General features: G+C 39.4%; 1 protein-coding gene across 25 annotated transcripts in view; it reads right to left on the reverse strand.

The window, feature by feature from the left end:
- The window catches only part of Nrxn3 (neurexin 3), a 1,575,536-nt gene that overhangs the window by 782,344 nt on the left and 767,296 nt on the right, over nt 1-25,896 (reverse strand). For 14 of the 25 annotated variants that reach the window (XR_015004497.2, XR_015004496.2, XM_085697774.2 and 11 more), the window contains 2 exons: nt 25,515-25,541; nt 12,543-12,662 (listed from right to left, as the gene is read on the reverse strand). Coding sequence is in view for 23 of the 25 variants with exons in the window: in XM_085697774.2 (XP_085553900.1) it covers nt 12,543-12,662; nt 25,515-25,541 (147 nt within the window). In the remaining 2 variants the exon portion in view is untranslated. The remainder of the gene's footprint in view (nt 1-12,542; nt 12,663-25,514; nt 25,542-25,896) is intronic. The other 11 variants (XM_048449344.3, XM_085697775.2, XM_048449343.3 and 8 more) reach the window with 1 other exon arrangement.

The following is a 25,896-nucleotide window of genomic DNA, read 5'->3' on the forward strand; positions in this document are numbered from 1 at the left end:
TCCTAACTTGGGTCCTTGCAAAGCCCCTCCCACAGGCTAGACTCTGACCTGCTTCTACTATTGCCAAGTGTATTCATATGGTGGCAGCGCCTATCTGAGCTTGTGACCTGTCCATGGCCGTGTTTTAGGAAGGAACGGAGCCAGGCTTTGAGCCCATCTTCTCGGCGTCATACCCAAGTGAATCACTTTTAGGTGCTCGACCCAGTTGCTTCTGACTTACGAATACAAATGCAGCAGATATGGGAGGAGAGATCAATGCGAATGAGAGCCGTGCTCACAGGCATCTGGGAGATTCGTGCAGAGCACTTGGGGTTCAAAGAAGGCAGACTGAAGCAGCGAGGAGAAGGAGAATAATGACCGTAGGACATTGGCGGGGACAGTGAGGAAGTTAGCTTTACCTGAGACCACAGCAGTCTATTAATATCTAAAGAGCTGAGATTTGGGAGTCAGATTTTTCAGAAAGCAGATCATAGAAGACCTTAAAAGTCTATGGTAGCATTTGCCCTACATTGACTGGAGGACCTTAGCTGTGGGGGAACAAAAGTATACAATCTCATAATTGTTTTTGGGGGATGATTTGCCTGCAACTGGAAACCAGAGTGGGTTTCAGAAATAAAAACATGGTGACCAACAATAGCCTGTTCCGGGGACCAGGGGGGAGGTCATTCTGAAGCCCCCATCCTTGGCCAGTTGGTCTGCACCTTATCATTCACAGTAAAGCATCAGCCCCTTCCTGCCTTGCCGTAGGAATGAAGATTGTACCACCAAAACATTCTATGTGACAAGAGACGCAGCTTCGGAAAACATAGCTGTAATCACATATTACCTAGGAAACCAAACATAACTAAATGCAAAATGTTACCCCACACTGAGAAATAGCTGTGAAATTTGGTTATAGCTATGTTTATTGTTCATTAAGTGTTAGATAATAAGAAAGGATGCTAAATTGATCCCAACGCAAATTAAATAAGGTAGATGTTGGAAATACACGGGCGCATTGTGGTAACTGGAATGAAACTATGAACATTTATTGGGCTAACCTTCCTTATTTCGGCACATTCTTCATATATTTGTTCTGGTCCTAGAAATTTGCATGCATTGGGTATCTTTTTCCAAGTGCCTCCTTCCTGGTGCCCTCAGAACGAAGGAACTGATGTGATGCGAGCTTTAACTCTATGATATACTAGAATGTCACACAGGGAGGCTAACTGGGAATTGTAGGTCAGCAGAGGCAAAAAAACAAAAAAACAAAAAAACAAAACAGAGGCTTGTAAAAGGCTTATGCCTAAGCACAGATAAATTCTAGTTGACATCTCCCTACCTAAATCCATCCTCACAGATGAAATTATTTTGTATATATTAAGAATTTGGTTGGGAAGAGGTTTGCTGCCAAGCAACCTAAAGGAGGGGAGATACTTGGTGTGCAGCCCAGGTGGGCAAATATCTGAACAGCTATGAAAATACACAGATTTCAAGTTGCCTGAGATGCAGTCTGAAGTTCAGCTGTGTGTCAGGAAAACTCAGAAACAAAGGGGTCTGGATAGAGAAGCCATATCAGAAAAATTGGAGGAAAAGCACTCCAAGAGAAGTTTATAATTATTGATAGCTGTATTTGCACAAGTACTTGGTTTTATTTATATTATAAATGTGGACTTGGCTTTCCCAATGTTAGAATACCCTGGAAAATTTAAAAACTTAGATTTAACTGAGGACCGAATTAAAAAATCATCCTGTGAGTCATCCAGAAATGATGGTTTAGAGTCAGATACGTTCATTTCCTACCCAACATCCTGACAGTTTTTACAAAGGGCTTGTGATTCCGATGGATTGTCCTGCAGGGACATAAAATTTTTATAGCCAAGGTGTGCAAGAGTCAGCGAATCTTTATGTTCTGTATTTTTCAGTCTACAGTACATCTTGCTTCTTGAGTTGTATCCTATTGGTTCGGTCAATGTAAAACTCAGGAGAAACTAAGGATTTTCAGACGGAAGCATTTCACCCTCCCAGTGGATCTCCAGAGGACTAGACTATCAGAATGAATCTAACCATAAGAAGCAAACCTCAGTGTTTCCCCCCGTGTGTCAGAGAAAGAAAGACATAAACTATTTGGGACCACAAGGCTCTCTCCACACACACACTCTAAGAGCCCTTCCGTTGAGCCACTATCCCCCATAAAACCATTTCACTTGTACATAAGTGTGTCTGTGGACAATGGCTTAAAAACTGAAAGGTTTTTCTGTGAGAGGGAAGGAGAACCAGGGGGAAAATATGAAAACATCTTGACATTTCCATGTTTAGTCTGAAGAAGAAAATTACATATTGAGCTACTCATTATGACTCCTGCATGCCTAAATGCACTCCTTCAGGCAAGAAAATGTCCAGTCCTAGTGGAAACACTGCTCATTTCATAAAAAGAACACAGGGACTTTTGCAGAACCCAGACTTTGGAAATACGCAAGGCTCAGTCACTCAGTCAACAGATGCTTTTGAGTATCTATTATGTGCTTGACACCGTACATTCCAAACAAGGTCAAAGTGATAAGAATTTAGATGGTTTTCTAATACTGCTTTTTATGTATGTTTTCCCAAGCTTTCAAGAGTTGATCTGTACCAGTTCATTAGTAAAGAAAAATGTGATTAATACTAAAGGCATCGGTATCGCAAGATGTCTTCTGCTGTGGACATGCAGAAGATACTGTGTGTGGTCTTTCTTGTACTGGAGATCAAACCAAGGGAATTCAAGAGCCGAAACACTGGCCCCAAAACATACCCACTTTGTTTATGTCTCTGAATTCTTTGTTTGAAAACATTTCTTAATTTTGCTTGGCAAGGTGACATGGATCAGGTGGCAAAGACCCACAGGATAAAGACAGAGACAAAAACAAGCTATAATTTAAAATAAAATAAAGAATGAGAATGACTAGTTTCTTGAGCCAAATCCATTCTTACACCCACAGAGCTTAATCAAGTGTTATTAGAGGACTGCAAGGACGGGAAGGAAAAAGCTCTAGGGACCACAGAACAGAAACTCTGGTGGAGAAGTGCTGGACGGAGCATCTTATGGCATTTCCTTTAGCTGCCCATAACTGCCTATAACTGGATCTGGAGTCCTTTCCAATAATACAAAAGAGCCAATCAGGTCTCAGGTCATTCCACACCACCCACTGAAGTTGATGCAAAGCTTGAAATTATTCTGAGAATTTGTGGCTTAAAGCACAGAGTATTGCAGGTTATGACTCCTCTCCCCATCCCCCAACACACTTCTACTTTGTTCCTATCTCACTTTACAAAGGTGAACGCAGAATGAAGAAAAGTTAACATCTGCTTGCACCTAAATGGAACAATTGCTTGGATCTTTACAATTTGTTCAGTGGAACCAGGAAAAAGACAACAGGCAGAATACTATTCTTTGAGCTTTGGACATCAGACAAAAGTTGTTTGTCCAAAAAGAAAGACCAGAAAGAAGCTAAGTCACAAGGTGGCTCCCAGCTTACTTTCCTGAGAAAATTTCTAGGCACAAAAGCAAAAATGGGGACCTAAGATGGAGTCCAGCTAACTAGACGAGCAATTGCTAAGAGGTAGGAGAGGCCCTGAGAGATTACACAGAACTAGGGAAATACACACAAAGGATCATAGACTGCATGTTCCAATTTACACTTTCTTAAGAATGGGTGAAAAAAAATATGTTGATACCAATTCAAAGAATGAATGTTTGGGAGTAGAAAGGACTAGCTAGCTGGAAGAGGCACAGAGGACGTCGGGAACATGAAATAACTAGGGTGTTGTGTCTATGGGTTTTGGTATTGCTTTTATACATCAACGATCCATGAATTTCTCTGCCTACAAATTTCTCTTTCTTACCTCTGAAAAGAATACAGAGGAAATTGAAAGAATGAAACGAAATTATACTTGTTAGCTCTATTTTACAGGACAAGATAGTTTACATCTTTTTATCTTTAGATGTGAAGTTAAATGTAGGAAATTATGAGTCTCGACTGAAAATACATTAAAACTGTATCTATATGACACTAACAAGGCAATATAAGAATTATCTTCCGTGAACTAACGGGCTCTCAGCAGATTATTGCCATCACTGTCAATAAGTAACTAGCCAAGTAGAGCAGAAATGAATGGGCTATAGTTAAATATAAGCAATAAAATGTATATAAATACATCGTTCTGGAGACGGAGAGATGACAGAAATGAAATTAGTAGGGCCACAAATTCCAAAAACTCATAAGAACCCCTGATGAACTATAAGACCCTGAACCAGGAAGAGTATTTCTCCTTAAGTTATAGATCCAATTGTCAGTTACGCTCTCTGTCAGCCAGTGTTTTGCTAGAGTCTCCACTCCTTCTTGTGGAGGGTCACACAACACAGAAGTATAGGAAAGCCCCACTCCTGTTGAATCAGATGCTGCATGTGTGTTATTGCCTCCCGTTTTACACAGAGGACACTCCAAGCGCCCTTATGCCAGGCCAACTATAAGCAAAAGTGATTGTCATGGACAACAAAATAAAATTAAAAGTCCCTAGCCCTGGAACTGTTCTGAGAATGCCTGCTCTTTTGTTCTTGATCTACCTTGATTTGACCTGCCTTTCTTGGAATTCCCTTAACCTTAAGACCTTGAGTTCTGAGGGAACCAGAATAAAAGGCAGACTCAAGGATATGACTTTGGGTGTTACCCTTGCTTCTGTCTACTCAAGCATACCTTTCTTGGATCTGCCTTACCTTCTAGATCTTATCTTTATGATTCCTTGGAGTTCCCCTAAGCTTTTCTGTATCTTCCATTGTTAGCTCCTATTGTCCTACTGTCTATTGCTCCTTAACATACAGAAAGGTAATTAATTTGAAAATTCTGGTCTTGTTACTGGTAAAATCAGTCCTCATGATATCCTTATTTAAAAACCAATAAAGAAAAATAAAGAAAGAAGAAAATAGCCGTTCTCCCAATAACAAGGTAGCCACTAGAAATTACAGTGGAATTGATGTTAACAAAAGTAGTTAATTAGTGCTGCCAATGTGAGCCTAAGCCCTCTGTATTCCAATGGGCATTCATTATCAGACTTCTGTTGACAAGTCCAGAAGACATTATCAGGTAAGATCCCATACTTAGGTGAATAGAAATGAGAATATCTTTGTCCTTCCATCTAATAGATTCTTCACTTTGAGTAAATCATTTGTCTCCTTACATCTTTCTCTTTCTATTAACTAACCAGATCCCAATTGTATCTGTTTTCTGGGGCTATTGGAGTTTAGAGTTGGGGGCAGGGAGACGATGAACTAAGTACTGTGATTGGCACATGGTGAAGTGGTTAAAACTGCAAGGCGATTGAGTAAGGGAGAGGTGTTCAAAGTAAGAAGCATTTGAGCCTGAATAGACAGTAAATAGCAGCCTTAGTCATGCTTTGTTCAAAATTATGAAAAAGATAAGAGGAATAACTATATGCCTTTAAATATCATTTAGGATACTGCCTATCAGACCACACAAGCAATCTCTACATTCATGGGGAAATGTAGCAGAATTTAACACTGATATTTACTGTTTATTATTTAGGGATCAGACTCTGACATTACTACTGATTTCTCTTCAGTATATAAACACACACACACACATATATGTAAACATACATACATACATACATATATGTGATAGTCATAACATCAAAAAGGCTCAGTTGGTAAAGTGTTTGCCATGAAGACATGAGGACCAGAAAAGGTGGCATAATCTATATTCCTAGCCCTGGGTAAGGACAGGCAGAGGATTCACTGAATTTGCTGGCTGGCCAATCTAACTGAAATAGTGAGTTCCAGGTTCAGGGACAGACCCTGTGTCAAAAACTAACAATACCGGAATACACAGGGCAATAACTCCCTGGGTTCTACAAGGGTGCACAGACATGTGCACATGTACCTCTCCTATGAACACATTCACACACACACAACACATACATACACACAAGTGTAATAAGGTAACATAGACATCATCTAATCTAGAGAATGTGAATCTATGTAGCTGGAGATACAGTGAACTCTTCTTGTGTCATAGTAACTTAAGATAGTCTAATTTCAAATTCTTCACCTGAATTTTAAAGCAGAAACTCTCAAGGGATTCAGAATTCCAGAAGACAATAATACTAACAACCCAGAACTAGGCCTTCATGTCAAATAATATGCTGACCATAGAGACCTGATGTGGGATTCCCCTCTGTATGTTGTGAATACCATTGGTTAATAAAGAAACTCTCTTGAGCCCATGATAGGATACAATAGTGCCAGGCAGGGAAAACTAAACTGAATGCTGAGAGAAAGGAGGCAAAGTCAGGGAGAAGCCATGGACCTGCCGCTGGAGACAGACATGCTGAGACTTTGTTTGTAGGCAACGACCTCGTGGTAATGCACAGATTAATAGACATGGGTTAAAATAAGATGTAAGAGTTATCCAATAAGAAGCTAGAGCTAATAGGTCAAGCAGTGATTTAATTAATACAGTTTCTCTGTGATTATTTCGGAACAAACAAGCGGTCTCACCTACTATAGAGACTATGTTCACCTGAAGTCAAGAACTTTGCTTAATTGCTAATGCACATTTTCAGCTTTTGTTATTTCTAATAATGGCTGCATAAGCTAGCAAGAACAAGATCTATTCTATCCAGGAGACCTGGATTTAAGTATCCATTCAGCTGCTTCCTGTGACTTACTTCAGTTTTCTCACTGTCGAGATCAAGACATAATGTCCTATTTCTTCAGGATTTGGGAGGCTTAAAAGATTGAAAATATCTTCATCAATGTCCTAGTATGTTTGATAGATTAAGGATATGATAAGAATGTCAAATACCTTATTAGCATAATAATAAAACTACCACTATGCTTCTAATTATTATCACCTTCCTATTTAAACCAATGTTTCAAGAAGCTAAATGCACAATTGAATTTCACAGTGTTAGAGACAGGACTGGCATTTAAGTGAGTTTTATTCTAAAGCAAATTAGTTCATGATTGTGTACCTTTTATAATACGTTAAATATGCAAATTGAATTCTTCAAATTTTAACTTATTACAAGTACATTTCCAAGATCAGTATTCATTAATGCTTCAGTGACATCTGTCAAAATTTGAGTCCTACACATCCAAGACAGCAGTTGTTAAAAAGGGAAAATGTTATTCCTCATCATATATATACATATATATATATATATGTATATATATGATTCTATTAAGAGTGATTAGGAAATATTATAATAACACTCAGATTTTCAAGTACATAACAGGTAATGGTAATCAAATAGAGCAAAAAATGCAATTTAAGAATGAGTGACTTAAACAATATAATGCTTAGAAGAAAAACCGAAAAGTGTCCACTCTAAACTGTGAGAGGCCTTTGCTCTCACTTGCTAGCTGGAATACTTTCTTCTTTGAAAACTCTCTTCTTCCGTACCACATTTGCCTACCAGACACTTACACAATGTTTAGGTTCATTCTTCAATGAAAATATCCCTAGGAGCAGCTGCACTGCTTCATGAAATTTGAACCCCATACATTTTACTCGATGACTCCTGACCACAAAGTGCTTGTTTCTTTTCTACTGAGATACTTGGACATGTGTCTTCCCCCATGAGACTGTCATGTCTTATTCATGACCGTGCCTATGAAAGGGAAATATCTGGCTAATTAATAAAAGATGAAGAATATTCTGAACAACAAGAAACTGTCTTATAAGTAAACCTAAAGAAGGTCGGATGGACAGAATGAGAATACAGAGGTGTGGAAACACCTGACCAAACACACAAATGCACCCTAAAAGTGTGATGCTCATGTGTGCATAAAAAGCCTAGAGACTGAATTTATATATATATATATATATATATACATATGTATATATATATAGACTTCCACCCACTTGTTTGCATACTATATAATGTAGATATTGCTGATTTTTTTCCAAACTAAGTGGGAAGTGTTTTTTAACAGTCTTAATCAATACATCCACCCACATTAAAAAATAAATAGATCAACACAATAAATAAAAAGCAAAAGGCCAATCAATAGCCAGCGGCGCAGCTTAACAGCCACTCCTGCAGAAAACTGTCTGGAAAGGTGCTGCGCACTCCACTATCTGCACGATCCACAGCTGCTCACTATTGATTTGTTGAACACAAAGAACATCTATTATCACATGCCAGTGTGAAACCAGCAATTTCTCCACCAAGTAGCCTGCAATGTACAGTTAGCAGGATTAGCACGGAGAACTGTCTGCTGATGGTACCTGTGGCCCCACATTATTTCCCTTCTTCTCATCCCATAAAGCCAGTATAAAGGCTTCATTCCTAACCCAGGTAACCAAGGCGTGCTCAGGGCTTGCTTATCTGCCTGGGTTGTTCTCATGAATCTCCGGAGCACTAATGTAACAACATGATCTGAGAATGGACGCAACTCCAAATGGCTGTTGCAAACATGGTAAGTGGTTAAGAACATAGGAAAAGAGAGATCTGAGAGGCATGAAACTTTTGTTCTCACGAAGTTCCTAGAAATGACAACATGTGTAGTTATGCGGAAAAGATACGGATTTTGTGCAATGTGGAAGAGAGAATCCACAGCAAGCTTCTAATGGGAGTGGCATTGTCATACAATGTGGTAAAGGACTCTTGATTCTCCTGACGGTATAATGATGGAGTATGTTACAATTTCCCAGGTTCCTGGTCTTGACTTGCAATTCCAAAGAAAATGCAATACCCCCAAAAAGAAGTCTGTGTAAGAGCTGTATTTTAGAATGGAGGGGAAAGGATAACATTAGTAGGGAAGCTACTGATAGTTTTTGGCTTTTAGGGGGTGGGAATCTGTTTTCTTTAAGCTGATCCCCATGAAATGTCAGTAATACTCTAATGGATGGATCCACATCCAACCTATGAGTAAGTACATGGGCAACACAAACTGGACATAGTGAACTATAAGTTAAAAGAAGGTGCAAAGTTGAGGGCTTGGGAATCAACCCGGGGGGACTTACAGGAAGCAGTTGGAAGTAAATATGACCAAAATACATTGTACACTTGTATTAAATTCTCAAAAAAGATTAATGGAAATGTTATATTAAAAGGAGTTACTAAGTTTACTAAGTTTCCTAGAATGTTACTAAGTTTCATTTCTTTTGTTGTTCTTCAACTATATCCCAAAACTCAAGTGTTATCAGCTGGATCTCAGATGGTACTGACTGAGCAGGGATGGGTTTGACATGTTCAGGAGAGCTAAAGACTGTCCTCAATGAATGTTACTTAGCAAACATCTATGTCTTTCTATAAATCCTTCATTAACTTAAAGTAGTTTCTGACAGTATCAAAACAGCCCCGAAAGCCGACGTAAGAGAAGGAACTCCTCCTGGTTTTACCTTTACAGAAAGCAATGGAAGACCATATCTTAAACTGTGTGTAGCTGTTAATAAAGCAATTATACTTGAGTTTCTAATCAGATGATTTCTTTTCTATCCCCCACAAGAGAGTCATCCTTACACACAGTAATCAGCTTGGGAAAAAGTGTCACACTTTAATGATTACTGCATCTTTGTGAGATATTTATGCCACCACATTTATTAACTCACCATGCAAACACAAAGGATAGTGGAACAAAATGAAAATCACCGAGGGTTGTTGCATCATATCATGGATTAAAGTTTTAAATACACATTGGACCCCTGGAAGCAATATTTATGTGACAACACCTCAGAATTATAAAGTAAAAATAGTTTTGATAAATATGCAGAGTTCAGTAGTGTTAGAACCAGTGTTAGAATGAATGACCCCAAACCCTAACCCATATACTCTTCTTTAGTGCTTTAAAAATCACTCAGATATTATCAACTAAATACCTATTATGGAAAATATGAAACCAAGCCATTTCCCTGTTGATCAAGTTGCTTTTCTTAGATGTGCAGTGATAAATCAGCATGTTTTCACTAATTAAGGATAGATATATAGATGATAGATAGATAGATAGATAGATAGATAGATAGATAGATAGAGATGGATAATAATAGAGATAGATAATAATGATAAATAGATAGATATATGATAGATAGATCGATAGATGATAAAAATGATAGATGATTCAAGATAGATAGACGATAGATAGATGATAGATCGATAGATGATAGATATATAGATAGATAGATGATGATGATAGAAGATAGATAGGTAAACAGATGGATGGATGGATAGATAGACAGACAGACTATTCTACAGAGTACCCCCAAAATCAAAATCAAGCAAAGGCCTAATGTTATTGATGGCATTTCATTTGCAATGCCATGCACATGTGTATTATTTTGGTCAAGGAAAGGCTGCTTGTAGCATGCAGGTCACCCAAGCAATTAATTATTAAGAGACCCTATGTTCCTCCACATACAATTCAATTCCACCTCTTTGATACACTCTTTATCTTTCCCTCTCTTCTTTTCTTAGCTTATTTGATCCTTTATTTTCCTTTTAGTCCTTCCCAACAAAGCCATGGCTGGGCCTGGATTCTGCTATGTTGAACTCTTTTAGTGACACCAAAAGATGACACTCTACTCCTAACACAGACCGGGTTTCTCAAATTCATTAGCATAAGGAAGGGCACAGGATAGCAGACAGTAAGCTTCATTCTGAATGTGTTTATGTGGTGAAACAAAAATTACTACTAGAAGAGCCATATTCAATATAGAAAACAGTGGTTTACCAAATAAAGCAGTGAGCCTGGTTCTAGGTAGAGTAAACTGACTCTAATGCCAATGCCAAAAGAGAAAGTCCTACAGATAATCAGAATGACAATCTTTTCATGAAGGAGTACCTATTGTAATACTTTCATTCAACTTTATATTTTTATATATTTATTTGAGTTTTATTAAAAGCTTATAGTCAAACTTCATAGTCCTATCCAATGCACTTGGCTTCTATGTACTTATCTCATTTAGCAATTCAGATGCTATATACCTCATGGACGCATCACATCTAATAACAGAAGCCTTTGTACATTCTCCCCAAGAAGATGAGTCAAGTAGGATCTGTCAGTGATTTGCTTTCTTAAGTCTTCTATGAATGAAAGTCCAAGAGGATACACTAACATCTAAAATGCATTTCTCCAAGTATTCATGCTTTGAAGCTAGTGTCATACAAAGAGATAGCTTTCTACCAATTCTGACCCAAGTACTTCATTATGTACCAACAAATTGGCCAAGACTGAGAAACAGTCTCCCCTGGTATAAGGCAGAAGCAAAGCATAGAAACCTAGAAAGAGTCTTGGTTACTCTTGACCAGAAAACACTTGGCCCATGTGAAAAAGCACAATAAAGCATTGGCAGAAAAATTCATACATACCTTTTGAAGGTTGTGCACACCAACGATCATCAGAGGAACTTACCTTTTTGCTTTTTCTGTGTGCAAAGCCTCTTCCTTGACATTTTTTCCTACTTGTTGTTGGATGTATGTGCAATGGGAATAAGCTTGTGAGGATAAGGAGGCATTATGCCACCAATGAGAGGAAACAAATGGGTCCTAGTGAGCCTTCCACGGACAAATTGGAGGGAAAAGAAAAATACGATAGCACAATTCTCCCAGGTACCCTGGAATGGCCCATAACTGCCTGTTTCAGAGTAGAATGGCTTTTCCAAATCATAAATATGGAACTCGGATTCTCAGTAATACTGAAGGACTCAGCAAAAGCGATTGATGCCAAGCCCTTCCACAGACATACTAGCACATAATGTTTTCCTCTAGACTGCCAGCTTCTTATCTGTCCCCCTTTAACAAACCAAAGACACCAGAATACCTGTGGATCACAAGGCTTCTGCGAAACTGGAAATGGAAACTGCAAGAGATACCTACACTTATGGTAAAAGTTGATAAATAAAAAATCAAACAAAACTAAGTAGACACAATGGATTTTATACATATATATATATACTTATATATATAGTTATATATAGTTATAGTTATTATAATGGGCTCCCTTGTGTGTACTCTTCAATATAGCTTTACTCTTCAATCTATTAATCTCCTATACTTGTTTTATAAAAACAAATATTCCAGTGAGTTTAGATCATGCTGTTCAAGTTTACCATGAAGACTGTGCTCAGAAAAATCAGATACTCAAAAGGGTCATCTAAAGGCAAGTCCTTTCAACAAGTATCAAGAATTTGATTATCTTGAAAATGGTTGGTCATGGCTAAAAAAAAAATACCATGAGAAGGGGGTGGAGCAACAAGTTAAGATGTCCATGAAACTAAAACATATTCAGCAGCAGCACTAGGTCACCTTGAAACAAGCCCTTTCTTAGAACTAAGTCAGTTAATGTACCAGTTACACTACTGATGGATGAAACAATAATCATAGGATTTATCCCAACATGAACTAAATACACTCTGTGTGTGTGTGTGTGTGTGTGTGTGTTCTATACTTACAATTAGGAGCATTTATATAAAGCACAGTTATACATGCAATCTTTTTCTATAGTGCCCATTAAGATTTCTCTGACCCAGTTGAATGTATCCCCAGTAGGAAAAGTATGAACTCACGGTCATTGCACTGGTTTCCCGAATATGACGTCATCGAGCAGTCACAGGTGAAGCCTTCCCATTGCTGCATGCAAACTCCTTGGTTGGCACATGAATCCTCCTGACACGTTGTACTGGGTCCTGGAAGTGTACAAAAATGGGCGTGGGTGGGGAGAAATAGAAGAAACATTAAAAATTAGTCGACTTAAGACATCACCCAAATCTACCACCATCATGCCCCAAACATTCAAAACCACAACCATCAAAAATATCAATCCAATTACATGCAACAGAATTCAGTATATACAAAGTATGACAGAAATACATACTGGCCACAAACTATCAACAATTACACAGAAAGGGGAGAGGGCTGAACACATGTTCTCCTTTAGGTAGACTTTGCATGAAAGTTTAATGTTCTATCATTAAACTAGAAAGATATATCATTTGGAGCAGGGATTTGTTATTGAATAATGCTAAAGCATAAAAAGTGCATTCTCATAATTCTATTGAAATAAAACACATTTTTCATTCTGAAACCAGAAGACCTTAAGTCCATTTTGTGATGCTAGAATGGTGATAAGTAGAAAGAAGGAGGAGGAAAAATGAACTCAAATGTGCTGTATTCTATAGGTGCTAAGTAATTCACATAAATTATGTTATTAAGTTCCCCAGCATCTCAAACAGCTAATTATGACGAACTCCATTCCATAGATTTAAAGTGCTAAACTAATTCACCTAAGGTCCCATATTTCCTCAAGAATGTTAATGCCGCAGGGCGGTGGTGGTGCATTGGTGCATGTGGGAGGCAGAGGCAGGAGGATCTCTGTGAGTTCGAGGCCAGCTTGGTCTACAAGAGCTAGTTCCAGGACACCTAGGACTGTTACACAGAGAAATCTTGTATCTTGTCTCGAAAACCAAAAAAAAAAAAAAAAAAGAAAGAAAGAAAGAAAGGAAGGAAGGAAGGAAGGAAGGAAGGAAGGAAGGAAAAAGAAAGGCTATTCATGCTTCTTTAGAGAGATTAGCATGGAGAGTGCTTCCTGACTTTATCAAAACTTCCCAGAGTCACCTGAGATTTGGGAAAAATGCAAATTCTTGGGGCCTACCCTGAACCTGCTGAACTGGAAAGTTTGAGGGAGGCAGACATCTATCTTCCCAACCTTCAGAAATTTCAGTGCAGGCTGTAGTTTGAGAACCACTGCACTACAGCACACTGGTACTTAAGATTCAACATACAGGGTAGGGTACGTCCACTCCTGGGGCATTTCTACAGCAGAACACATGAGAGAGTTATTTTGTTGTACGGAGAAAGTATTAAACACTAGGATCATTTTCTTTCTCTTCTTATTTCTATTTTTATGTGTCTTTACCTAATTATATGTAAATATAATGGTACATGTACATAATTTCTAAGTGAGACTATCTTCTCCCAAGGCGTTCTATGAATTTTTACATTTTCCTGATAGGAATAGAAAAATAAAACGAGTTCTACAGTGTCATTCATACAGACAACTATTAAAGTGATTTGGGGGGGGGGGTCAGCCTGGCATCAATCTTCAAGCATTCTCTTTCCAGTCCTAACTTCTACTTTAACCCTGGGGTAAATAGCAATAGAAATAGGTGAGCTAAAAAGAAACAGTGCAGTACGCAGGATAACGCCAGACTCCCATGATCCACAGCAAAGCGTATGGGACCTTTGGCTCAGCAAAGGCCATCATCAGGAACAAATGCACAAAAGCACTTGTCAGAGTGAAGAAGATGGATCTATTGCAATGACTACCTCTGATTGAGTTTTCCAAGCTAAACTTCACAGAGGCACGGAACGCTAAATGGGAGCATGCAGGATTTTAAGGATATATGCTCACCAGAGATAAAGGACTAGAGAGGGTCCACCTTCTAGGTGGCAAGACGTTTTGTATTTATTCATGAAGGGTGGAAGCCGTGCAGGCCATCACTCTTGAGACAAAGCTATTAGGAGATGACATAAGAAAGTTCAAGACAATTACTAACACTGGGGGACCAGCCCCACCGCTGGGCTTCTGCAGCTCCTATTTGCCATGTGCTTCCACCATGCAGAGATGAAAGGAGGTACATGGTCATGTTCTCAGTGGGTCTTAAACTTGAACATTGTGTCCTGCAAGTTTCATTAACAATGGCAAATCAGGACAGCTTCTTTCAAAGGATAAAAGCTTCTGGGAAGTCCACAGGGCTCCCTAGCCAAACAGCTCTCACCAGACAATGGACTAGTAATTCAACTGTGCTCAAGAATCAGAAACACACAGAAGACTTTCCCGTGAAAGGCGAAAACTTGGAGAAAACAAAGTAATTCTTTGCATGGTTACTGGATCTACAGAAAAGCCATTATCCTCCTCTCTAACTGCCATATTTTAAACACTTTTAAGGACCAGCATGCATGCCTCCTCGAGATGAAACTTTCTCTGTTAACTTCAAGCAGGATTCTTGTTATTCTTAGTAGTCACAGCACTTAAATCTGCATCGCTAATTTTTACATGTGATAATGTCCAACTTCGTATTTTATTTGTGCAGTATAACTTCTTCCTTTAATTTTTAATGTTTTTGTTTTTATCTATTTGCTATCAAAAGATTGATTGTTGCATGCTTTTTAGAAGTCATGTATCATGCTTCAGGTGGGTCCTTTTGGCGCTAGGACTACACGCACTTAGAGAAAGTTGTTTCAATAGATGACAAGCTGATATGAACCGTTTGACCTTTAATTTTCCTTTGTCTCATACTTTTAAACCATGAGTGAGAAGTTGAGTCATTTGTCTGCAAAGAGAGCAGAAGTAAATCTGTAACATCCGCTAAAGGTTGGTCAGGAATCAAACAGGGAAGGAAGTACAGGTCATTTCCAAATTCTTCTTAGCTGTGCCTCATACCGTAAGGGTAAACACATGCAGACAGCACTCAGTGACTGCATTATCATCTTCTGGCTGAATGCCTAATGACTTCACATCAGTCTGAAACCAAACATGGACCTCTTTCCAAGGTTGTGACCAGAAGGCTCCTGTCTCTCATCCCTGTGTCATTTCCTACCAATTGTCCCCAGCTCACTGTGCATGAGCATCGTTCCCTCCTCTCTAACATTGTGCTGCTCAGAGTGTTGTTACCATGCCCATGACAGGAGCATCATTCGAAGGCTGTGAGCCAAGCACAATTCCAAGCCCCATGTAGCCTTACTACCTGGAAGTTCCATAAGGAATCTGAGTTGCAACAGGCTCTTTAGGCGTTTCTGACACCTTGCTCACTTTTCAAGTCCTCTGCTCCAGACTTGAAGCCCATCTATGTCCTCAAGTTCCTTCACCCCTGCTGGAGCCACAGTGTGAGCAACGCCTCCCGCAGATTTCCAAAACACTGACTTGTCTTTATTCGGGTTTCAACTCAAAGACAGCACGTTCAAAGCACCCTAACTGAGGACACCCCCACCTGCGGCACGCTCTCCATCAAGTCTTCCTGTTTGTTTGACTTAACAATTACGTGAGCTATAATTAATTCTGTGTGTTGATTCTTTTTCTGCTAATGGATAGATAGGATTTGCAGGCTTATGATTCACAGTGTGTTCCTTTGTTATATATTTACAACTTGGAATAATCAATGAACTCAGGATATTTAGTAGGTTTATTACCTCACATGCTGATCACTTCCTGTATAGTTAGAAAAAGACGTAAAGGTTGCTCCATTTGCAACTTTTGTAGAATGCAAAGCATCGTCGTTTAGTGTGCTCACCAACCCATGCAATAGACCACCCAGGTTTAGTTCTCTTGGCTCACTGAAGCTTTGTACCCTTAGATCAATCTCTCCATCCTCTGCATCCACCTCCTCTCCCAGCTTCTGTACCTATCGTTCTGCTCTCTATGCACAAAAGTTCAATTATTTAAATTCCATACAGATGAGATCCTATATGTGTCGCTCTCTGCCTCACTCATTTTACGTTGTATAAGCACTTGCATCACCATTGCCATGAATTCAGTCTCTCTTTTGTTGCCCTGTGTGTGCACATGGGCGTATGCACATGTGTGGGGGGGTACATGTGCACATGTGTGCGTGAATATATGGAGGTCTGGGATCAGGCTCAGGTGCCTTCCTTGGGTGCCATCCATTTTGCTTGTCACTGGCCTAGAACTCATCAGTCAGTGCAGGCTGGCTGACCAGAGAGCCCAGGAATTTGGTAGATTCCAGTGACAGATAGCAGGTGCTCACCACCATGCCCTGTTGATTTGTTTTGAAGCAGTGTTTATTACTTCTCTGAAGTTCTCATACAATGTGCTTTAGTCATATTCATTTTCTACCCTATTCTTCCAGTTGTCTCCTCCAACCTTTTAACATGGGCTCCAGGGCTTGAACTCAGGCCATTGTACTTATATAGCAAGCACTTTCTCAGCTGAGTTATGCCCCGAGTACAGTATCTCACCTTCCAAAGGTCGAATATGTAATATGAGGCATAGCTCTTTATCCGTTTAACTGATGACCACACCTAGGTCAATTCTACTTTTTAGCTATTATGTACAATGTTGCAGTGAATATCAGAATAGAGACATTCCTTTAACATAATGTTTTTGAATTCCTGGGGAGAGATGCCCAGCAGTAGCATTGTTATATGCTAATTCTATTTTCAGTTTTCTGAAGAACTTCCATACTGTTGTCAGTAATCATTGTACTCACTATCATTCTCGCCAACAACACATAAGGGCTCCCTCTTCTCTGCTCTCCTCCAGCTTATCATAGTCACTTCAGCAGTTATTATTCAGTGAGTTATTAACTCGCTGTGGTTTAATTTCTGTTCCCTCGATGATCTGAGGTGAACACTTTCTTATACCTGATACACATTGGTATTTAAGTCTTTTGTCCATTATTTATTGGATCATTTGTTTGCCAGCTACCTAACTGATTGGGTTCCTTACATATTTGAGATATTACCTATCAACAAATATTCAGTTTGCAAATGTTTTCTCTTAATTCATAGATTGTATCCATACTCTATTAATTGTTCCATTGCTGTGTGAAAGTTTTTAGTTTTTTGCAATACCTCTTCTTTGTCTTGTTTTTCTTTTGTTCTTAGTATTTTGAGCGTCATGTACGAAACCAGACAAATTTTACACAGTATTTCCTTTTGTTTTCTTCTAATAGTTTTGTAGTTTGGGTCTTAGGCTTATTAAGTGTTTATACCACTTTGAGTTAATTTTTATATATAGTGAAAGATACGATAAGTTTATTCTGTGGGTATCAAAATTGATCAATGCTACTAAAACGATACTTCTCTTTTGTAGTATGTTCATGCTACTTTTGTCAAAATTCAACTACATGAATTTGTAGGTTTACTTCTCAGCTGCCTGTCCTGTTTAATTAGTCAATGGACCTGCCATATAGTTCCTCATGTTGTGTTGATTGCCAGTCATAAAATTATTATAGCTGCTATGTCATTGCTGTAATTTTCACACTTTTATGCATTGTAATGCAAGTATTTTTGTTTGTTTGTTAAATGGGTCCTGACCCACAGGTTGAGAACCACTGCTATAGTATAAGAACTCATGAATTGTCGGGCTGTGTTGAAAAAAAAAACTCATGAATTATTAGTGAATGACTGAAAGAATGAAGGAGCCAAAGGAGGTAAGGGAGGGAGGTGAGAGGTAAAAGGAGAGAGATAAGAGAAAGGGGGAGGTTAGGAGAGAAAGGAGAAGGAATAGGAGAGGAAGGAGAAGGAGGAAAAGAAGGTGGAAGAGGAAGAGGAAGGAAGAAAGGAGGAAAGGAAAGGTGGAGGGAAAGGGGTGAGGGGGAAAATGGAAAGAAAGAAGGGAGAGTAGGAGAAAAAGATGGAAGAGAGGAAGGAATAAGGGAGATGGAGAAAGGTAAGGTAGAGATGGAAAGGGAAGGACTCATTTCATTAGTGTTTAAAGTGAGTTTTCCTGAAAAATAATTTCTCCTAATATTTATCAATAACAGCTCATATAAGAAAACCTTACTTTAAAGCCTAGCATTAAAATAAATAGTAGTATATGGTAGATTATGTTTTTCTTCTTAACAAAAATTAGGTACATTCAGATTCATCAAATATTGAGATAAGATTCTTGTGTCACCATGCCCAGGCATTAATAATTGTTTCAAATAAAAACTGTGTTAAATATAGACAAAATTCTAAGTGATATTAGTAACTATAATATCTTATGAATAAAGTATATTCTATGGCCATATATTCAATGGACATATATGTTTCACCCATTATTGATTCCATATAAACTACAACTCTAGGAAAGAAAAGAAATGAAAGACATATGCCATATAGGTGAAGATGTTGGGGTACGGAAGTTTTACGACAATGTTTTCCACTGCTTATCCTTGAATACAGGCTAACCTTGACTAAATAAGAATGAAAACGTTACAAGAGCTATGAACCGCATAGCTTGTTGTTGCTTTGGTGTCTACCTTGTAGCTCTATTTTTTATTTCCCTAGGAAATATAATGTTGTATGTTTCCATAATTATTTTATTAAATGGTAATCTGAAGGCTGATCCTTCTTGGTCCGGAATTGTTTTTCTCCCCACGAACTGCCTCTTACTCTCATTTGATGACAAACCTTCCCCAAATCTACTTTTACAGCACAGGGCACCTGACTTTGTCACCTCTGCTTCACGCTCTAGAAAATGAAGTTAACAGAGTGTCTTTTATAGTTTCAGACCCTTGAAATAATAAAGGACAAGATCCTGGTAACAGAGTGTACTGTCCCTCTCCCAGTGCCTAAGCAGAACTTCACCAAGCATATGTCTCAAAGTCCCAATTTAGAGTTGATTAATACCACTAAGACAGTACCAACTTCTACCTTGAAGGTAGAACTGGGGCCGGGTCAGTGTTCATCAAGGTTCCAAAGCCTCTCTTACCAAATATGTCCTTTGTTCATGGCTCTTCAACTGGCAGCTGAGAAGCTCACACAATCCGGATGATGAGACATTAGTGCCAATTGCAGTCACACCACAATGTTCTTTAGTTAGTCTATTCCCTCATACATGGTACACAGAGGATACAATACTGTGACATGGGTATGAGAAGTGTTGGACACTAAGATGCTCCCCTGCAGCTCTTTTCCCCAGCAGCCTTTGATCTGCGGTCTGTGTTTAACCAGCAACATCCAAGATAAATTGATTTGCTTCATGGATTGACTTTCATGGTATGATGTTCCCAGCATTGTCTTTTGCAAGCTACAGCATGCTTTGTCTTCTCAGTTGGCTTGCAGACTTGCTGAGAATCTCTGTTATGGAACAGTCTGCAGAACACCACAGTCATCTGGGTCATGAACCAAAGTCTGTATTTATATGGTAAGAGAGGAGTGACAACCGTGGCAATGAGACAGGAGTTCACCCTGCTCCAGTTAGAGAAGGTGTAATCAGGGAGACAAAATAGCTGGTATGACAGTCCTTCTTGGTCAGTCACTCTGTTCTGAGGGTGCCTGGACCTCAGATGCCAAATAATGACATTCCTCCATTTTTTTTTTAAAAGTTCAAGACAGCAAAGACCTCAAGAATCAATGTGATTTTTAAAAGGGCAAAGAAAGCCCTCATTCTCAGATTTTACTTTTTCCCCTTCAACACTGACTTATTGATGTGTCAGGGCAACAGAGGGAAAGTAAAATTGTGTGTGTGTGTGTGTGTGTGTGTGTGTGTGTGTGTGTGAGAGAGAGAGAGAGAGAGAGAGAGAGAGAGAGAGAGAGAGACGGGGGGGGGGTGGTTTCAAAGGACAGGCCTAGCAAAATAAAAGTAACTTAACATGCTTAATAAATGTGCTGCCTAGTTTTATGTCAACTTGACACAAGCTAGAGTCATCTGAGAGGAGGGAACCTTAATTAGTGATTGACCTGGGAGCATCCAGCCCATTGTGGGGGGTGTCACCCTTGGGCTGGTGATCCTGGGTGCTATGAAAAAGTAGACCGAGCAAGCTATGAGAAGTAGCCAGTATGCAACACTCCTCCATGGCCTCTGCATCAGCTTCTGCATCCAAGTTCCTGTTCTATTTGAGTTCTTCTCATGACTGCCTTCAATGATGATCTTTGATTAAAAAAAAAAATACATAAGCAAAATAAACCCTTTCCTCCCCAAGTAGCTTGTGGTCATGGCTTTTTCATCACACCAATTAGAAAACTTATTTAATAGAATGAGTATTGGGTGAATAGCATCAGAAATAATCAAAACAATATTATATGAAAACTCTCTACCATAAAATCATTGAGATACTTTCTGCCCATCTAGGTACTGAGTCTACCTAGGGAATAGACAAATAAAAGTTAAAACATAAAACATAGTAGGAAAAGAAATATAACTTTAAAATTCAGTGTTAGCACTTACTAGCAATATAAATGTGGCCTATGTAAACTTAGTTTCTATATCTTTATGACATAGATATGATTTATTCTACCTCATGTGGCAAGGATTAAGGGAAATAATATATAAAAAGCTTATAAATGGAAATAACAGTGTAGATCATGTGAAGGCAGGGATATCATTTGAAAGTCAGTAGCATTCCTGGCACCAAGTCATAATATCATCTTAACACATGACATCATCAGTTCTCCTGTTCGGTAAAACTGGGCTTTTTCTTCCTGCTTAAGAAAGGCACAAGGTTGGTGAGAGGTGCGGAAGGAACTACAGCATATGTAGGCAGGGGGTCATTTTAACACAGTCCCCTATGCTTGAGGGACAAAAACAAGAACCACTATGGGATGCTCAGCTTAATTCCTGTCCCTCTTCATTATTTCCCAGGAGGCAAACTATTTCTGAAAACTTGATTTCCTTTAGTTAAGGGCTGCATTTCATTACATAAAATACAATGGAGAATGTGATTCATCCCTTAGCTTTGAAGAAAATGAGGCAAATAACCAACTGTGTTCGTGTGAGAAAATTGGAAAATTAAAATGTCCTCTGCAAACTAAAAGTAAATGTCAATTTCTTCTAAAAAGGACTTAATAGGGGACCAGTGAGATGGTTCAGTGGGGGATAAAGGCACTAATGGACAAAGATGATGACACTTGATTTCTTCCCCGAAACCCACGTGAGGGTAGGACGAAACTCGCTGTCAAATGCTGCCCTCTGAACTCCAGGTGCATGTGCCCAGGTACACCCACTCACCTACCTAAGCAAACAGAAAATGAAACATAGTTTCAAAAGTTAAATAAAAAGTGAAAATGACTTAATAGAATGTCAAATTTTTAAGGCATTCAAACCCCAAAATATTGACCTTCTTCAAATTAGCCAACATATAACCTTTGTCACTGATGTGATTAATCCTGCATGCCTCTTCTTCCTGCCTACTATCTTCACACACACTAACATTTCTAGAAAAGAAAACATTGAATTCTAAAAGTAAGACCCATTAAGGAAAGCCAGAGAGCAGAGGGAAGAAGTGAGCGTGTTGAACTGGTCAGCAGACTGATGATGTGCTGTGCTTTATTCTGGCTGGCTGATGCACTGTGCCTCATTCTGCACAGTCTATGCCACCTGCCTTTTTCCCAACACAGGAAACTTGCTTCTTTCGTGACTTTTCAGGTCCTTTTTTACCTAAGGTTTTAGAGAGACTCTTCTTCTCCTGTGATATTCCCCCTTGAAAACCAATATATATATATATATATATATATATATATATATATATATATATATACATACATACATACATACATACATATATATGTATATATATATGCTTCCATATCTTCCATAAGAATAACCGTGCTATCCAAGACATATTGACATCAAGACAAATCCTCTCAGCCTAATGGCATCTCCCTTACTCCACGGAGGACCCACAGCCTTCCTGTATGCTCTTTAGAGTCTGGTGTGAATTAGGGATAGTCAGTGAGGTCCTTCTTCGCAATCTTTTGTCATAATGTGTCTCTGCCATCAACTAGAAAGACAGCACAGCAGGGAGAAATGGGGGCAAACGGGAGAAAGACTTCCCCCTCATTCTACACACTCTTCTGGAAGGAAGACGTTTCTTTCCTTGGCTAGTAGAAGAGAAGGGCCCAGGAACTTGTCCCTTCTCTCTGGAATATGGAACTTCACTTCTCATTTTGCTCTCTGCCTTCAATTCCTATCCTTTTTATCCATTTCTACTCTGTTAAGAGGGGCAGGGAAATGTCAGTTCCCTTCTTCATCTTAGGACAAACCCTACTGCTTACATGGAAAGTCAGCCATTCCAGCTCCACGCCCTGCCCCGGACCCACCTCCGCATGCACTTTTCCTCAGTTCAGTTGAACTGTCTGCAGTTCCCTGTGCCAGGCCAGCCTCAAATGAGCTTCCTCTAAATCCACCTGCAAGTTACCTGCTATCGAGGCTCAGCTAAGTCTCTGCCTGAGACACTATCCCGAAACACTCACCTTGACCATTCTTAACCACACAGGCTAGTCAATTTCCTTCATGCTCACATGACACCAGGTATAGCGCCAGGATAACAGTTTTCATTCTGCAGCATAATTACTGGCTGATCGCCTGGCTTCTCTGATACGGGGGCAGTAGAACCCACACTCCGTCCGAGATGCATGATACGTAGGAAGAGCTGGAACTCTTCCTGTGTAATCAAGCAGCACAATAACTTTGAAAGGCTTTAAAAAATGAAATATATAAAACACAACCCAGCAACGCACGAGTCAGAAGACTTAAACTTTTGATTGTTAATCCAGACTACAAATGTCACTTCTCATATCTCATTCTTAAATCTTCTTCAGAGTCCCTCTGTCTCTGCATTGCACACTGCCTCATTTCTCTGTTATGTTTTCACTGCCCTTTGTACTTGGTGGTAATTAGTACTATCTATGCCCACAGTTGATCGCGGAATATGTGAACCTATGAGTAATATCCACTAGTGTCAAGAAAACTAAAATTGGAAGTGGGTGTGCCCTCCAGCTAAGATGCCATAAAACATGGAAAGAATAAGATAATCCAAAATAATTATAAAGATAGTTCTTCAGACAAGTAAGAGACTTGGAGCAAGTTTGTGGCACCATAGGTGTAATTTAAAACTCAATTACTGACCATGTTTTTATAAAGGGCAATGATAAGATATTTTGATGTGTTTTCTCCCCCAATATGTACATTATTTGGTTGACAACTTATAATACCCAGAGGGATCAACCCCTCCTTTATGTAAGTGTCAAAAACCATTTTACCCTCTTGGCATACTTTTTGTGTTGGAAGGTGAAATATTCCCCCATAGGGGCATGTGCTTGAACCCTTGGCCCTGAGTTAGTGGCCGTTTTGGAAAGCTGAGGAATCTTTAGGAAGCTTAAGCTTCTTAACTTGTCCCCAAGTCCTGTTCGTTCTCTGCTTCCTGACTGGAGATGCGAGACCAGCCCCCCTAAAGCCCTGCCAGTGCACCTCCCCACTCTGATGAAGCCTACTACTCCTTAAACTGCGAACAGAATTAAAACTCCCATTCCGGAAGTGGCTTTCATAAGGAATTTCATCAGCAATGAGAAAAGTTAACTAATATAGGTGGGTACCTCACGATGATCTGCCACACATGGAGTCCCTAATGAAAGACCCTGAGCTAGTGTCTAGAAATTCAGAATCCATGTAGTTAGTATACTGGAAAAGAGTGAGGCTAAAATAGAGCTTTTTCACTTAAGCTATTAAATCTGGTCCAAAGGTGCTTTAGCCACTTCAGACTATCTCACGCTGTATGCTAAATCTTCCCCCTTCTGCTTTTCTGCTTGCAGAATAAAATGTCATGGTCCCTTTTTTGATGATTGAGCATAATGCCTAAAACAACATTACCCAAAAGAGGCATCTGCTTTAAAAAGAAGTGGTATTGCAAAGCATGTTGAAGTTCAAAGTGTATGTTCTTTCCTTCTCACTAATTGTAATGTATACACTAATATTCACTAATTGTAGTATATACCAGGACATATTTCAGTTTACTAAGAAGAGATAAAGAGGAAAAACATGCATATAAGCAAAAGGCAATATTAGTTATGTCCCTCAAGAGGTAGACGCTGGTGTGCCTACCCAAGGATGTCACAGCGAAGGAAATGATCCCAGAGATAAAACATCACTTTTTAAAACTACCTTTGCCTTCGCTACTTCTAACAATTTGGCCTGATTGCAGATTCTGCAGCGGCCATGGGAGACTTTGTGCCCTGCTTGCCTTAAGACATCTAAAATGCTCTGTTCCTCCCTTGCTATTCTGAGTCAAAGCAGCCTGACCCAACAGGAATGAAAAGTCATTACTGACTTTGCAAGGCGTCTCTTTGAATGACAGAAGCAGCAGCTTCTGCCTGCAGACATTCACTGGCGTTTCCCAGACAGGCTTTTCTTGGGCTTTCTGGAGGGTAGTCAGGATAAAAGCAACAGCTCCTCTTCTCCCCCAAGAGAGCTTTTCCTGCTTAGATCACACAATAGAAAACTAAAGTGTTCAACCAAAATCCCAATAGGAAATATAAATCTCCGCAGTGTTTTAATGACGTGATTACCCTCCACATGCCTAAAATACTTCTTTAAAATGAGTTGAGAAAAAAAACGATATGGCCATTCATCAGGTCCAAGCATTTAAATGTCCCACTCTAGAAAATGACCTTCCTGACATAGAGAGTAATAAATTAAGAACGCAAGTGGCCTTTTCTTCCTTTTCAAAGTTCTTCTATCCATGCTGAATAAATGAAAATGAGCCAGGCCCTCCATGACAAATATTAAGAGAAGCACTAATTATTTCCAGAATGAATCCTGTTGAGAAATAGTTATGGTCTAGAATGCTTCAAATCTCTTCAGTCATACCCAGAATGGAGTAATGTTTTTTATCCCCATGATATTTCCTTTGTACAGTTATTTTCCATGTGTGCTGTTTGGTTTTCTGTCACCCTTTCGGAAGAACACTGGCTTCAGCCCCCTCCCCAACAATGGCTGCTCTCGAAGAGGTGTGACAGCTAAAAGCCCTCTAATGTAACAATACCAAGGGTCACACAGGGCATCTTTCACTCCAAAGTGGTACAAGAGCCTTCTCTACCTTGCAGGTCAGCTTTGGTCAACGCAACTTTGTTAGCAAAAGAACAGAAAAAGCGAAAACAATAACCAGAGGTTAGTTCGAGTCGAGTCAACAAGGTAACATTACAGACACAACAAATGCAATCTGCATAGCCAACATCACTCAGACAGACACTTGAAATGCTCTCCAAGGTCACCAGAGACAGCACAGACAAGGGGATGCACAGACCAGAGCAGAGCAGGCCTCCTCCAGCCAAGTCAGCGGAGCTGGGGCAGGGAAACAGTGAACTTGACAAAGCACAGGCGATGGGCAAGGAGAGTCTTCCCACACATACACAGCCAACCCCGAGACATCCAGCCAACAGAGAAAGGCAGGGTGTGGCCAGACTGAAAGACAAGTGTGC

The sequence above is a fragment of the Myodes glareolus genome, chromosome 11 (assembly GCF_982192425.1).
Source record: "Myodes glareolus chromosome 11, mMyoGla1.1, whole genome shotgun sequence".
NCBI lineage: Eukaryota > Metazoa > Chordata > Mammalia > Rodentia > Cricetidae > Myodes > Myodes glareolus.